The sequence below is a fragment of the Gallus gallus genome, chromosome 1 (genome assembly GCF_016699485.2).
Source record: "Gallus gallus isolate bGalGal1 chromosome 1, bGalGal1.mat.broiler.GRCg7b, whole genome shotgun sequence".
Classification (NCBI taxonomy): domain Eukaryota; kingdom Metazoa; phylum Chordata; class Aves; order Galliformes; family Phasianidae; genus Gallus; species Gallus gallus.
In genome coordinates this window covers 68,065,947-68,080,322 of record NC_052532.1, presented here as the reverse complement: position 1 = coordinate 68,080,322, position 14,376 = coordinate 68,065,947, and the positions used below count along the sequence as shown (strand labels likewise).

Genomic DNA, 14,376 nt, shown 5'->3' with positions numbered 1-14,376 from the left:
GTGTGTTGATTGTAAGCTGGAGCCTCCTGCATTATGATGATCTGCCTCTCTCTGCCTTAGAGAGCCCACCTGCTGTCACTGCTTTGGTGCATTTCTGCAGTCCTCACTGCCCTGTAACGGTGCTGTGATGATTACATCATGATGTTTGTCCTTGTTGCCCCTACAGCTTTTCTAGGACTAAAGCACATACAGAACTGCTGAAGGAGAAACTTTCTTCCTCCTCTCCTCAGTTTTCCAGGTAAGAAACAAGCAGTGGCACAGCCAGACACAAGGATGCTGATCTTTTTCTTTGACAAAGCTTCCTTTGTCCTTTTCTCTTCCTTTCTTATCTTAAAACCAAAAATCCAGGCTGACTCCCATATTTCATGTCACACATATACGTTGCATACATATGTAAGGCAGCTTGCCCACCTGCCTCCCTAGATCTTCAGAAAGCATGTTTTGAACTAAGAGCAAGCTGTGCTTTCCAGAGGTGCACTGTGCTTTGTTTTTTGGAACAGGTGATGGGAGATCATGAGAAGGGGCACACAATATAAGTTGCATCATCATCCCTGCAGTTGTACCCTGTGTAAGCAGCTTTCCTCACTGGGAAGAATGGTGGACCTGTATTTTCAAATCTAATGGTGTGTGCTGCTACTGCTTAGTAAGAAAACGTATTAGTTACTGTTCTTACGTCCTTTCAAACAGGTGTTAGAAATATGTTACAGGCTATATAGCACTTCAAGCTCTTCTAGGGGTGTAGCTGTTGTGGTGTAAACCCTACAATAGAGATTTCTGAGAGAATCAGACTTGGTTAGTGTTTTGCCCTCTGCAGGCAGGAGGCTTGTTACTCTTTTCAGTTAGAAGCTACAAGCTGGATGTGACTAACAGGTAGGTGGCAGTCTTGAAACTGCTCACACTCCCAGCAGAGCCAGGTTGGAAAGCTTTGCCATCCCCACTGTCCTCAGGTAGCGTAGGTTTGGGTAGGACAAAAGCAGTGTTTCGTGTGCTGTGTGCATCACAGAGGGAGGAAGGGGTCTCAGATAGCAGCCTCTTGCTTGGGTATGCAGACATTGCACTCTGCTGCATACTAGGAGAAGACAGCTCCAAAACAGCAATGACTTGGCTCATTCTGGGAGAGAGACAATGCTGTAAACAGCTTACCTACCTGCTGCAGTGCTGGGTCCTCATGTCTGACTTGTCAAAAGAGAAATAACAACAAAACCCCCTCTGTCCAATTGTTCCAGGTTAACCATGCTCTATTCTGGTGTAATGCCAATCATCTAGTGTGCTCATAAAGAGTTGGATTAATTTATCCTAAAAGCCCTGGGGAAAGGAAGTCATGTCCAGGAAGTGCTTAAGCCCAGATAGCACACAGCAGAGGAAGAAGCTGCTGCATGCCTAGACAGTAATTTGAGGAGCTGCATATATATAATTCATTTAAAAAATGGTTTGCTAAATTCCTGAGCACGTGATCAGAGAATGGAGGGCACCAATCAGCCTGCATTCATTGGTGCTCGAAGTTCAAAGCTGCAACTGAATCTTCAAAAATACACCTAGTGGTGTTTCACTGGTACAGTAGCACTCAGACATCTCCAGGGCTCATCTCGGTGGTGGGAAGATGCTTGTTTTACCTTTTTTAGAAGCATGGCAGAGTGAATCCCTAAGGCAATGCGAATGTACCGTGGTTGTGGTTCTGCTCACTTCCCTTATGGCAATGTTCTTCAGCTGATCTAGTTACCTAGGTCTTTTCTTCTTCTTCTACATGTCAATTTTTACCTCAGTAAAATATCTCCAATGCTTGTTTACGCGGTACCTTGACATCCCTTACCTGCCTTCAACAAGCAATTTGATATTGAAAGCAAGTTTCTCTTCTGAGAAACCACAGGAAATGGAGAAAACATTACACTCTAACTTGTGAATGTAATCCACTGCTGCTGTCATTTACATATCAGAGAAACAAACCCAGAGACTGAGTAAAGTCCAAGTGACTTACGTAATCTTGTGGGGAAAAAATGTAATGGCCACATTCTCAGCTGTAGCAAAGTGTTTTGATACAAAGATCACAATCCTATGGGCTACTTTTTATTATTCATTCTGCTTCTCTGTATCTGTAAAGTATGTGGGCCATGGAGTCACAGAATGGTTTGGGTTGTAAGGGTCTTTAAAGCCCACTCTGCCTCAACCCCATGCTGTGGGCAGGGCTGCCACCCAGCAGCTCAGGCTGTGCGGAGCCCCATCCAACCTGGCCTCAATCAACTCTGGGGATGAGGCACCCACAGCTTCTCTGGGCAGCTGTGCCAGGGCCTCACTGCCCTCTGAATGAAGAATTATCTCCTCATTTCCAACCTAAATCTCCCCTCTTTTAAAAACCATTCTCCCTTGTCCTATGGCTATCAGCCTGTGTAAAATGTTGGTCTCCCTCTTGCTTATAAGCTCTGATTAAGTAAGTCCTGGAAGGCCGCAATGACATCTCCCCCAAGTCTTCTCTTCTACAAGCTGAACAGACCCAACTCCCCCTACCTTTCTTCATAGGAGAGGTGCTCCAGCCCTCTGCATACCTTTGTGGCCCCTTCTGGACCCACTTCAACAGCTCTGCTTCTTTCTTATGCTTTGGGGCCCAGACCTGGATGCAGTACTCCAGGTGGGGCTCATGAGGGCAGAGTAGAGGAAGGCCACCCCCCCCTCTTGATCCAGCCCAGGTTACAGCTGCCCTTCTGGGCTGCAAGAGCACACTGCTGGCTCACATCAAGCTTTTCATTCACCAGGACCCCCAAGTCCACCACAGGGCTGCTCTCAAGGAGCTCTCTTAGTCTTTACCCATACCTGGGATTGCTCTAACCCATGTGCAAGGCTTTGGGCTTGGCCTTGTAATGGAAGTGAGTGTTAACTTTTCTAACAGAGAACATTTCACAAATACATATTTTTTAAAAGCACTATATGTGGGCCTGCCTATCTGCTCTAATGTACAAAAAAGCTCAGTGGAAAGCAAAATGGTGGGGTTTTTTCCCCTCAGATGTTATAAACACAGCTCATTTGGGATCCAGAACCTTGCTTTAATCACATAGACATCCATATTTTCAGTCAACTTTATTGATAAAATAAGTTTACTGTACAGTACACAATTCTAGCCATAAATTCTTCTCAAGCTATCTGCATTACAAAAATAACAGGTATGCAATGAAAAATAGTCACTCCACACAACGTGAAGGCTCTTTAAAATCCTCAGGTGATCAGGTCAGGGGAATGGAAGGGGATACGTATCAAACGTGAAGACTAGGAGTAGATAAATTAAGTCACATTTCTTAATTTACAAAAATAAACACTAATCAAGCATTATTTCCATAATAGAGCAACCTTAAAGAACTGCCACAGTCTAATAACCCTTCCCTGCTATACGCTCTGCAGACTGTATTCGAGACAAAGCAGAAAGTCAGCCATGGAATTGCATTCAGTGTCAAATGGATGCGAATGCCTCTGATATCAGTCAAAAGCTAAAAAGACACTTGTAGGAAAAACTGAAACCAGAATCTCTTCCCAGTTCACAGTGCCAAAACACACTGCATTACAATAGCTGTTGCTTCTGATACGTCACCAGCTTGCAAGATACAACAGAAATGCAACAAACTAAGTTCTGTAAGCATGGGTAAAGTTTTATAGGTAACAGCAGGAAACTGTAATGTGAGCTTGAGATAAAGTATTGTGGAAAAAAGAACCTCCTTCAAGTTTGGAAAGGCTAAAACCTTCATGCACATCAGTGTCCTCAGTATATTCTTAAACCTACAAAAAAAAAGCTATGATGCTCGGGTAGAAGAAGCAGCTGCTACCCCCAACTACAAAAAATGCTGTAGAATGTTGGAGAGCTTCATTCCTGTCCTTCCTGAGCTCTCGTTCCAGCTGCATTTCTTGGCAGATGTATTAATTAATAAAAACTCAGCATTTATTTTCCGCTACGTGCTCTTCCCATCCGTCCACTTGCTTCTCATAAAGCAGCATGTGACAGTATCAAAGCAAAAATATTGAGCTCCCTGTAAGCAAGTCCGTCCACTGGGAATCTAAAGTTCCATTTTAGACCTTTCGTTGCACGTACCTTTGAGTCTATGGAGGTTTTACTGAATCAATGTGGTTTTTAAAACAGCCGCGTTTGGTAGCGCTTAATGCTCCATCCCATTTGCATTGTTGCAAGTGAAAATGAAACTTGTTTCAGTGATAACTGATCGTAGAGTACTTCAACTCATTTTGCAAGGTAAGTTTTTAAACAGCCCCAGTACCAAAGAGTGTCTGCCATTTGTAGATCTACAGTCTTCTGTGACTGAAAGCTTTTGCTGTGCTTCAAGTATGCATTCCAAGTAAAGAGTACAGTAACACGCTGACCAAAACGTGGTAATACACATCAGTCTTAGCAACAGCCTCAGTGCTTTGAACAAGTAGCAGAAGCAGTCTGACAAAAGCCAGATGTGAATTATTTCAGCACCTCCTTTACGGCAAATATGTCTTATGAAGCACTTCTGGTGTATAGGCATACAATGCAAGCTACTTCTTGCTCTAGAAGCACTAATTCATTTTCACCTCTGCAGCTTTTTCAGGAATAAAAGTGAGCAGTCTTTTTGTCAGTGTAACATATTGAAAGCTCCCAGTGAAAATACACAAAGCTCCTTGACTATTTAGTACTTAAAGAGGAAAAATAATATTTGCAGGTGTGCAGGCTGTCAACTTTGCCATAGAACTTCTCCCCTCTCTCTCCAAGTTATCTTTCTCCCACTACAGTTTGAGTGCTCTCAAATTGCTGTTTCCCCCTTTGGGCAGCCAATCCCCAAAGAAATACATGAGACTACAGCAGCTTGCCACCTGTAGAGAACTGAGCTTGGTTTTCTCTCATAAGGGTAAATACAACTGCAAAAGTATCGCCTATGTTTAAGCAACTGGCCTTACACTGTAACAGGACAGCCTGTGGCTAACAGAAATCCTTCAGCTTTATGCTAGCTCTTTGCATTAAAGAGGCTCATTGCTGAATGCTGAATTTCAAGAAACTTACTAAAAGGAAAAACAAACTATGGATCATGCACAAAGCATAGTCAGCCACTATCTTGTAGCCAGAGATCAGACTTTAAATCTTGCATTTACTGTATAGTAGGTGCACTGAAGTTTTGTCCAAGCAATAAATTATATAAATTAAGTGAAATTATGTATTTTATTTGTAAAATGACTTCATATAAAAATAATTCCCGATTCCGTAAGTGCATTAATCCATTTCCTACTGAAGTCAGATCTATGGCAATTAATCTGTCACTACGGTATTTAGACAATACCAATTGGAGTTTATTTTACACGGTATAAAAGCCACTAAACCGAAGTTTAAGATGCATAAGCCTGCTGGTGCCCTATTCAGTAACAAGTGCTTGACAAGTGACCCCTGATATTCCGTTTGTAAAGTGTGCAATTAAAGCTTGTTGGCTTCCACAGTCTTTAGCTCTTCCTCAGGCTCAAATCACTGCTTGTTACTAATCCTGAAAGTGATGTACTCTCTGACGCATCTTCTTTCTTAAGGTTCAGGAATGATTCTCTGGTTATCTGAAGAATTTCTCTCAAGCCTTTGTTTTCTTGCTATAAGCGAGGGATAAAAAAGGCATTTAATAGAACTCCAGAAAGTCGCAAAGGATCTCTCCTTCCCTTTACTACAAACACGCTTACAAAAGATGTGCAATAAAATAGCAGTATGAGTGAATGACCCAGTAACTCAAGAGAGAGACAGTAACTCAGTAATTGTGATAAGGTTTACTCTCTTGCTAAGGGCTGAGAAATACTAAAGCACTGGGAAGAACAGAAACAAAAGCATTTTACACAAAGCAAATTATACCGCAAGGTAAGTGTGCAAAGCAGCATCTGTTTTACATGCCAGATTACCACAGAGCTACAAATAGAAAGGATCTCTTTACTGAAGAGTTTACTGACTTTAAAAATTGTTTTTAGGGTTGGTAGCAGCACTGGAAATAATTAGATATTGCACCTAATTAGGCACTCATTGATAATGTGTGACTTGGTTCCACAAAGTCTTACAAGAAAGCAGCCAAATTGGTAGCACGCTGGAAAAACCTTTGACCAAGGAAATGATTTAATACTGAGGAAGTCTGGAAAATCAGGCAGGTGACCAAAGCAGAAGTCTAAATCAGCATCTCGGGATATGTGGCAATTGTAGTGAAGCTACTACAAGAATACAGAACATCATTTGCTCCCGAGTTGTGGAAAGATAGCACCACAGCAAAGACCAATCTAATGTCAGGCATGGCCCCCTCAGATCCTTGATACAACATCAAACTAATTCTCCTAAGTAACCTAATTATCTGAAACAGTCCAGCTTCATGAAGATAGCATGCAGCTATCTTTTTGCTGGCCTCGAGTACGGGAAGCGGATGCATGAGAGGCTGGCTATTCCTAAGCCCCAAAGTACTGAAAGACTGTACAAGAAAGATAGAACTGTAGGGTCAGAGCAAGATATTTGGTTTCGAGACATGGAGCACGCTTTAAAGCTTCTGTGAACATATTTGGGTAGTGGTAACCTGCTCCTCCAACTCCCAAAATAAGGGGCAGACAGTTTCCCTGTTCTGACAACTAGACCCTGATCTGTATGTGATCACAATTTCTTGTCTGACAGTCAATTCTGAGCATTTCACATTGGGAGCGTGGAGGAAAACAAATCCCTATTTGTGCCATCGCTGTTTTGATTTCATACTTACTTCAAGCTGAATGATACGTTCCTGCTCTTTACAGCCATGCTTGTCATCAATTTCAATGGCTTTCCTCATTACTGCTGCCATTTCTGTAATTTGGTCCACGTGCACTTGTAGTTCCTAAGCCACACAGATAACACATGGTTTTTACTAATAAGCTTTCTTCATTACTAAAAATAAGCAAAGCATTAAATGTGCATTTTAACTGCTGTGTCATGGAATAAAAATGTGAACACAGACCTAAACAAAGAAGTGCTAACTCTACAGCATGAGCAGCCACTGCAGTTCTGTTCATTTAAATCAATCTGGTTTGCCATACAGTTCCCTTACAGGAATTTTACAGAAGAAAACATGCCCAAATGACTATGCCTTTGACAGCTTCCATGTCTCCCAGATGGCTGTTAGACAACCACGTGCTTGCTCTGGCAAGAACTTCCTGTACTGCAGGAGCTGATGTATGTCCTTCTGGATGTGCAGAAAGGCCAACTTCATCTGAGCACAGCAGCATATGCAACCTGTTTGAAATCTGGTCCCAAGTCTGGTACAGGCAGTACTAGCCTGTGGGTGGGCATTTCTCTCAGAAAGAGCAGGCAAAGCAGCTGTCCTATGTTATAAATTGGGAAACTCAGAGCCCTTTCTGCAGTACTTCTGCTCAAATCCACTTCCAATGTCAGCTTATCTGGGATCTGCACTCCAGAGGTCCTTGTCCTTGCTGAACTCTAAGAAACACCCTCGTGTCCTGCCTGATCTCTCTGTGTCTGCTAATTAACGCTGATAGGGTACTTTCCTATTATAAATAATTGCTGCATCTCACTGAAAAATTCATGAAGGAGGAAAAAAAGTGCTGTAGTTGTCTTTGCTCATCTTGTTCCACTGCCAGGAGAGGGATGATAGGAGACATCAACACAAGCATAACAGCCTTTGTAGGGAAGTTAGATTTTAAATAATCTTCCCTGTTTTGCAAAGAAGTGATATCTTACTTGGACCTTGTTGACTTGGATGATGTTTTACTTTCTCACTGGCCAGCATACCAGCAGGAAGAGCTTGTAGAGCCTCTGCTTATTTCTCCTGAAAACGTAGATGAAGCCCTATGCTTTTGGCATTCACTGCTGTTCAGTTAAGCCAAATACTTTAACGTATTTACAGAAGCTTTTGATTTTTCCAGTCTTTCAACCTGTTTCTTATTCCAAATCTACTAATAGGCCAGCCTATCCATGTCTGGCCTGACCTTTGGACAAAATTCATAGCATTTATTAAATAATACTAGAAAAAGAACGGTAGGACTGAAATCTGCTACATACACTGAGGAACAGTATAGATTAAAGTTAAATACCATCTTTGAATTATGAACTTGCCTGGAAGTCCATACACCTAGCAGATGATCGTGTTGCCCTTGAACTCTCAGAAACAATTAAGCTATCATAAAAAAAAAATTCCTTCCCTTGGAATCACAGTCTGACCAAACAACATACTTCATTAAAAATGAACATCAGCCCTTCCCAGCCTTCTCTGCTGTTTCAATTGCCAAAGCTGTGGTTTAGCTGTTTACTCATTAAGCGTTCATTTGCAGCATGGAAGTGAGGGAAGGGGGTGGGGAGGAGAGGAAGAACTTGCTGTAAATCTTTATATTCTTCTCAATTTCCAGTGAGAGTGAGTGCACTGAGCATTTTTCCTTCATTGAAAGTTGTTTTTCAAGAGAGTTTTAAAAGAATAAATTTGGCTTGAAAGGAAGCTGTGATCAGTGGTAAAAGAATGAGCTGGTTGGGATGCATCCTGGAGAAGGACTGGGAAACAATTAGTGGCTTTTAGATACACAGCTGTCCTCATTTGGCTAACTGATGTGGCATCTCGATCAATATGATCTAGAGCCTGTTACAAGGTCACTAACAGGAGATCAAACAACATGCTTAGGCTCATTACTAGCAATTCTCATGCATACAAGAATGCTAAAAGAAACTGCTTTTCTGTTAAAGGCAGGTGCTTGTTGATCTGCAGAAATTAAGGAGTCAAATAATATTTTGTAAATAGCCACTGAAGTTGACAGCTGCCACTTAAGAAAGCAGTGATTACTGGTAACGTTGAGATTAACTCCTTAGGTATTATGGAATTTGTTGTTAATGTGCTAAGAAGTACTTAAAGACTGCTTCAAGATTGTTCAGTCTTACTGGAGGTGAAGACTGATCAGAGGGATAAATAATGAAATTCCAGAAATTGTAAGACTAATGAAAGGGTAATAAATCCTCTTTATCAAGTATATTTGTGAGGTCCAACTTAATAAAAATGCTGAATCCTAAATCCCCTGCTTAAGTAACACTATTTTCCATTATTATTATGTTGTTGCTTGTAATCCATAGAAGTGTTACTAAACAAAATTTTGAAGTCCATTTCAGGACTGACACTTTACTTTCTTGCCTTGGTTGCAAAGGATTGACTTGGGTACCAAAGGGATCAAATACACAAGAGATAAAGCTAACTTATAGCACTGATACCAAATAAAATGTTTTGGTACTGCTTTGCTAAACGTTTGGCTTACTCCTTCCACTCTTTCCAGTAAGCACAGATTAACCAGGTATTTGTTGGAGTCACAGGCATAAGTTAAAGACAGCAATCTGAGGCACTTAGACTGAGATCTATGCGTACCTGGAACTATAACTGAGCAGTTGCCTTATAGACCTAAGCAAAGCAAAAGTAAATTAAGTAGATACGGTAATGAAATGCTACTTGATAAAAGCTTAAATATATCAGCAGCTGGTAAGGTTGATCTACTGGATGGATCAGGTTTCCTGTTTGTATTTCATTAGAACTAGTTAGTACAATAATATAAGTACTGAGATGATGCAAGTTCTGTGTTGATCCATTACAAACTAACTTACATGTTAGTGGAGAACAAACAACAAAAAACCCCTTAAAGCCAATAACCCAAAGTAATTACCTTGGAATGTTGCTCTTTTAATTTCATTATTATACTTGGATCATCCTTTTTGCTTGCCATAAGCAACCTAAACATCTGTTCTCTGTACTTGCTCATTATGAGTTCCAAAGCAGACTGATGTTCTTCAAGAGATGTGCGCAGTTCTACCGACAAAATTTTATATTCAGTTAAACTTTATCAGAGAAGAACTGAAACACAACGCAAAAATACTACTGCTTGAGAAAGCTGAAATAAACCCTTAAGTAAGCATGCCCCCTCCCTTCACCATCAAATCTTGGTTGTGTCTGCAAATACTTCAGTGGTGACTGCCCAAGAATCTTCTTGTTCAGTCAGAAACAGAGACTCTGCTGTTCATTTGTTAATTCCTAGTGTATGAAATTTCAGAAGGAATTGTACTGCTATACTTACACCCCAACTTTTCCTGACTGTTCCCACGTTAGTTATTTTCAAGGAATGGGAAAACATATCTTCATATAGATACTTACATTGTAGAAGCAGTACTTATATCTCCTCACTTATACCAAACACAAAGTATGGACCGAATCAGTTGTTCTATACAGCTCTTTTTGTTAATTATGGTTCTGGCGCTGAGACATTTAAGCTTTGCCTTCGTTTATATTGCTATCAGTTAAACTGTCAGGTTTTGCTTAGAAGAAAACTTCTTCTATAAAGAATTCTTCAGGACTTGGTCAGTGAGGAAAGCACCACTGGTTGGAGTGGCGTAGGCTAGAACCTGAATAGGATCAAATGTTAATCTTACCTTTATTCTCCTGTTGTAATTCCCTGATCTGTCTGTTTTCTTGTTGGATACCCATCACCAATGTAGAGCGAGGACGATGTCTTGCTACTTCATTGAGCTCCTGAATTTCCTCTTGGTACTAATTAGTAAAAAAACCAAAAACAAAGAAGAAAAACACAAACCCACCATATTTCAGTAACCAACGGCAAATGTTACTCAGCAAGTCACTAAGAACCAGTTCTAACGTCAGTCAAGGTCTGTAACCAGCAAGATAAATGTTTCATTTTAATTAATTACATAAACAAAAACACATCTGGAGGTGTTGTCAACTTACTGCCCTTTAGAGACGCTCATTTTAAACCAAGTTTGCTACCTCAGGTCTCTGTAGTGGGCACGGTTTAACCTTCAGCTGGTGCAGGTCAAATTCACCATCAGATCATTACAGCTGACAAACACGTGGTAAAGAATAGCCATGAGGTACTAACACCTCTGCAGCTTCCTGATACCTTAAGCCACGTGTATGAGTACAAATCACATGGACCTAAATGCAGGAGTCCTGACTCTCAACAAGCCGGTAAATGTGATGCTCTTGACATAAGGTTACGAAGCCTCTGCATGACTAGTTTCACAGGGATGAAGCATACAGTACCAGAGAATATTACAATAGCTTGGGTTGGAAGGGGCTTTAAAGATCATCTAGTACCAACCTCAACACGCAGGATTTTGTTACTTTACAGGCTCATTAACATGTATTAAGACAGAAATGACAGGATGAACTTCCAAGTGGAAAGACAGTAGACACCTTTATGTTTTGCAGAAGTTCTCTAGTGAAAGTCACACTCAACCTAATGATATGTCTTGGACAGCTTAACATCAGAATGGAAATAATAGCGAATAAGCCTAAAAGGCTACCTGGAAAGAAAAGGAGACAGTGAAAAGATAAAGTATTCTAAACAGAAGACACTACGACAGGGCCCCTGTATGATTAAATCTGCACATTGGAATCATAAAGCAAGTAGCATTTTACAGAAGAACAAAACACAAGGCACCACACAGCGGTTTGCAGGACACGAACCCCATTTTTACCTGTGCTCTTAACATAAACACCAACTTTCAATGTTTAAGCTAGAACAGCAGGCAACAGTTCCTCACAGGATCAAACTAAATTATAAACAACCTAATTTTAGATGACAGTCACACCCACAATCAGAATACTTCGTATGGTATTAAAGGATTAACCAAATAACATACTGATTCTACATTGCATAACAGACCACAGAAATGACTTTAAATGATGTGTTTCCAAGTTCTACTCCTGATGGAGTAAACAAAGTTGAAAAACAAACCTGCTTCATTGCTTCAACCCGTTTATTAAGAGCTGTAGTCTGTTCAATAAGAGCTTCTGCAGCGTTGTCATGTTCCCGCAGCCGTTCCACCAGCGCTTTAGCATCTGCTAAGGCTTTCTCAATTGTGCAACTCATTTCTAAAGATAAGAAATGTATTATTTTTCACACCACCACCCGTTTGCTATAGAGAGAACCACTATCTCTGTAACACACATACACATATGTACTTTTTCTAAGTATGAAGCAGCTGACTACAACATCCTCCTCTTCCCCAAACAAGAAGAGCTGACATTTTAGACCCATGCTGTCTTTTAGGAATAGAAAAAATTCACATAGCTTAAAAATTCTGCAAGTCTGGCTTTCCATTTCCTGCTTTTTAATTGCTGCTGAGATCATGTATTACAGCGTAGGAATGAAAGTAAACCGCGCTGTGAGGAGAGTATTTGATATTCTCTTGATATCTGAGAGGTATAAATTCAAGACAAAAGAGAAGGCCAGAAGGGATACAGAGGGCTTGAAGAGTTTGATTAATTAAATCAGTACAGAAAGAACTAAAACTGGCAGTGTAGAGGAAAATTACTTAGGGAAAACTCAAAAAGCCAAAGGCCTGCGTTATCTTCATGTTTAAAAATGAACATAAGCATCACTGCCTGAAATGAAATCGTAAAGTGTGCTGTTTTCAACAGGATAGAGCAAGACAGCCATTTAGCTAACACAAAGAACTGACGGCATAGTTAAAATGCCAGCCTTCTAATTGCAGTAGCTGTAAGCAGAAATTACCTAAACTTGCTAAATGTTTGTACATGCTAATATTCCCAATGCATTGACCTTTGTTCCTCCCCCCCCAAACTTATTCTCAATAGATGACAGTGACTGAGATTCTCCTAGCTTCTTGGTTTTGTTTTCCTGTAAGAAGCCATGTTTTCTATTGAAAAGGAAAACTACTTAAACTCCTTGAAAGTTCTTTGGCAATAAAATAGCAGCAAGAAAAGCTTATTAACACATAAGGTTTGATGCTTGTTTCAGGAAGTTTTCTCAAGGTACTGTAAAAAACCATTTCTCAGCTGGGACATCTGCTGAAGGAGAGGTTTTTGTAAGCCTACAAGGTCAGCGAGCGCTGAGCTACAGAAAAAGTATTACCCAAATTGATTTTCTAACTTTCTTAGGCACCTTTACAAATCATGTTACGGACCAGAAAGCCAAGCTGGATGAAATCCTCACATTATCCCCAGCTGACCAGGGGACAAAAAACGAGCTCCCATGACAGATGACTGAACTGCTACAGAAGTTGATTTCATTAGCTCAGTGTTTCAGGAGAATTCGAAGAGCAGACATTAACTCAATTCCCAGGCCACGAATTCTCCAGCCACTGCAAAACAAGCCTCTCAGGCCTCCCCATGAGCACAAAATAGGTTTTGCATTCCGACTACAATGCAGTTAACACCTCTGATAATTTGCATCAACGCCACATTTTAAACACGGTACACATTCATCCTTCCGTGCACTATCATTTTGACTGCACGAGACAAAAAGTGACTCCTTCCTGGCACAGAACTGACTTGCTTTTTCACAGTGGCTGAGCTGGGGCAGCCATGCATGCACCTTGCACAGGCGGAAGGCAGCCCAAAATCAGGCAGCAGCCCCAAACCCACATCACGGCGTGGGAGCTCTGGCAGGCCTGAAGCCACAGCCTGTTTTCATGCACACATCCTGCACAGCCCTTCAGGAGGAGGACTGCTGTTTGCACCACGGTATCCAAAGCCCCGAATTTTGACTAGGATTCCTTTTGGCACAGCAGTAGCCTCACTCTTGGCATTTACAATACTTTCTACTTCCTCAGCTGGCTGCCTATTAAGAAAAAAATTGTTGCCTCGCCATAAAATAGATCTAAACGCGCGAGTTAACCTGAACGCTCAGAAAGAAAAAAAAGATCAATGAATCAAAGATATTAGACTCAAACCGACTCTTAATTTGCGAGCACGTGGACTACAGCAGCACACCTCAGTGCCTGTGCCCTCTGCCCCAGCACCGAGCACAGCTGTCACCCCGCAGCTGCCCCAGGCCAGGGCCAACAGGTAGCAGCGGGAGCAGCAACTCCAGCAGCGCAGCAACGCTGCTGCCCCACGCTCATTTCCTGCCGCCTCCTGCTGTTGACTAATTGCCTTCATTACCTAATTCGGCTGCACTTTACCAAACAAAAAACAAAGGCTCCGCCAGCACCGCAGCCTCCCTCTGGTGTTGCGTCTGCTCTTTCCTCAGTACTGAAAACCGCCTTCTACTGTAGCCTAATTCTTCCTTCTCTCTGTAACGCTGCGCAGCTCCGCAGTTTATAGGAGCTTTACGGAGCGCGCTGCCTGGCCTTCCCTCAGCCTTCCCCTCGGCCGTGCCGTGCCCCAGCCAGGCCTATCGCGACGCCAGCCACCTGTCGCGACACAGAGGGCAGGTTGCGGATGACAGCAGCTCCCGACCGGCCCGCTCCACCAACCCCCTCAGCCCCACCACCCTCGGCCCCCCCACACCAGCCGCTCATCGTCGCAGCATTGTGCCCCCAGCCCCCTCGTTCCCTCAACTCACTCATGACCGGCGGCTCCGGCAGCGCCCGGCGCCGGGTGACGCCCGGCTGCCCGCCCCGCTGTCAAATGGCGGCGGAGG

General features: G+C 42.1%; 1 protein-coding gene across 3 annotated transcripts; it reads right to left on the bottom strand.

Annotated features, from left to right (window-relative positions):
* Positions 1 to 3,054: 3,054 nt before the first annotated feature.
* Positions 3,055 to 14,361, bottom strand: FGFR1OP2 (FGFR1 oncogene partner 2). 3 transcript variants are annotated; one of them, XM_046939395.1, is made up of 6 exons: positions 13,896 to 14,361; positions 11,725 to 11,861; positions 10,400 to 10,517; positions 9,640 to 9,782; positions 6,714 to 6,827; positions 3,055 to 5,583 (listed from the first exon to the last, which is right to left on the bottom strand). In XM_046939395.1, the coding sequence occupies exons 2-6, from the start codon at positions 11,857 to 11,859 to the stop codon at positions 5,446 to 5,448; spliced, it is 648 nt and encodes a 215-aa protein (XP_046795351.1). In that variant the 5' UTR covers positions 11,860 to 11,861; positions 13,896 to 14,361; the 3' UTR covers positions 3,055 to 5,445. The 3 variants fall into 3 exon arrangements, with proteins under 3 accessions (XP_046795351.1, NP_001007856.1, XP_015145763.1); NM_001007855.2 differs by having other exon boundaries at positions 14,299 to 14,361; XM_015290277.4 differs by lacking the exon at positions 13,896 to 14,361 and adding an exon at positions 11,181 to 11,290 and having other exon boundaries at positions 11,725 to 11,815.
* Between the last annotated feature and the right edge of the window lie 15 nt (positions 14,362 to 14,376).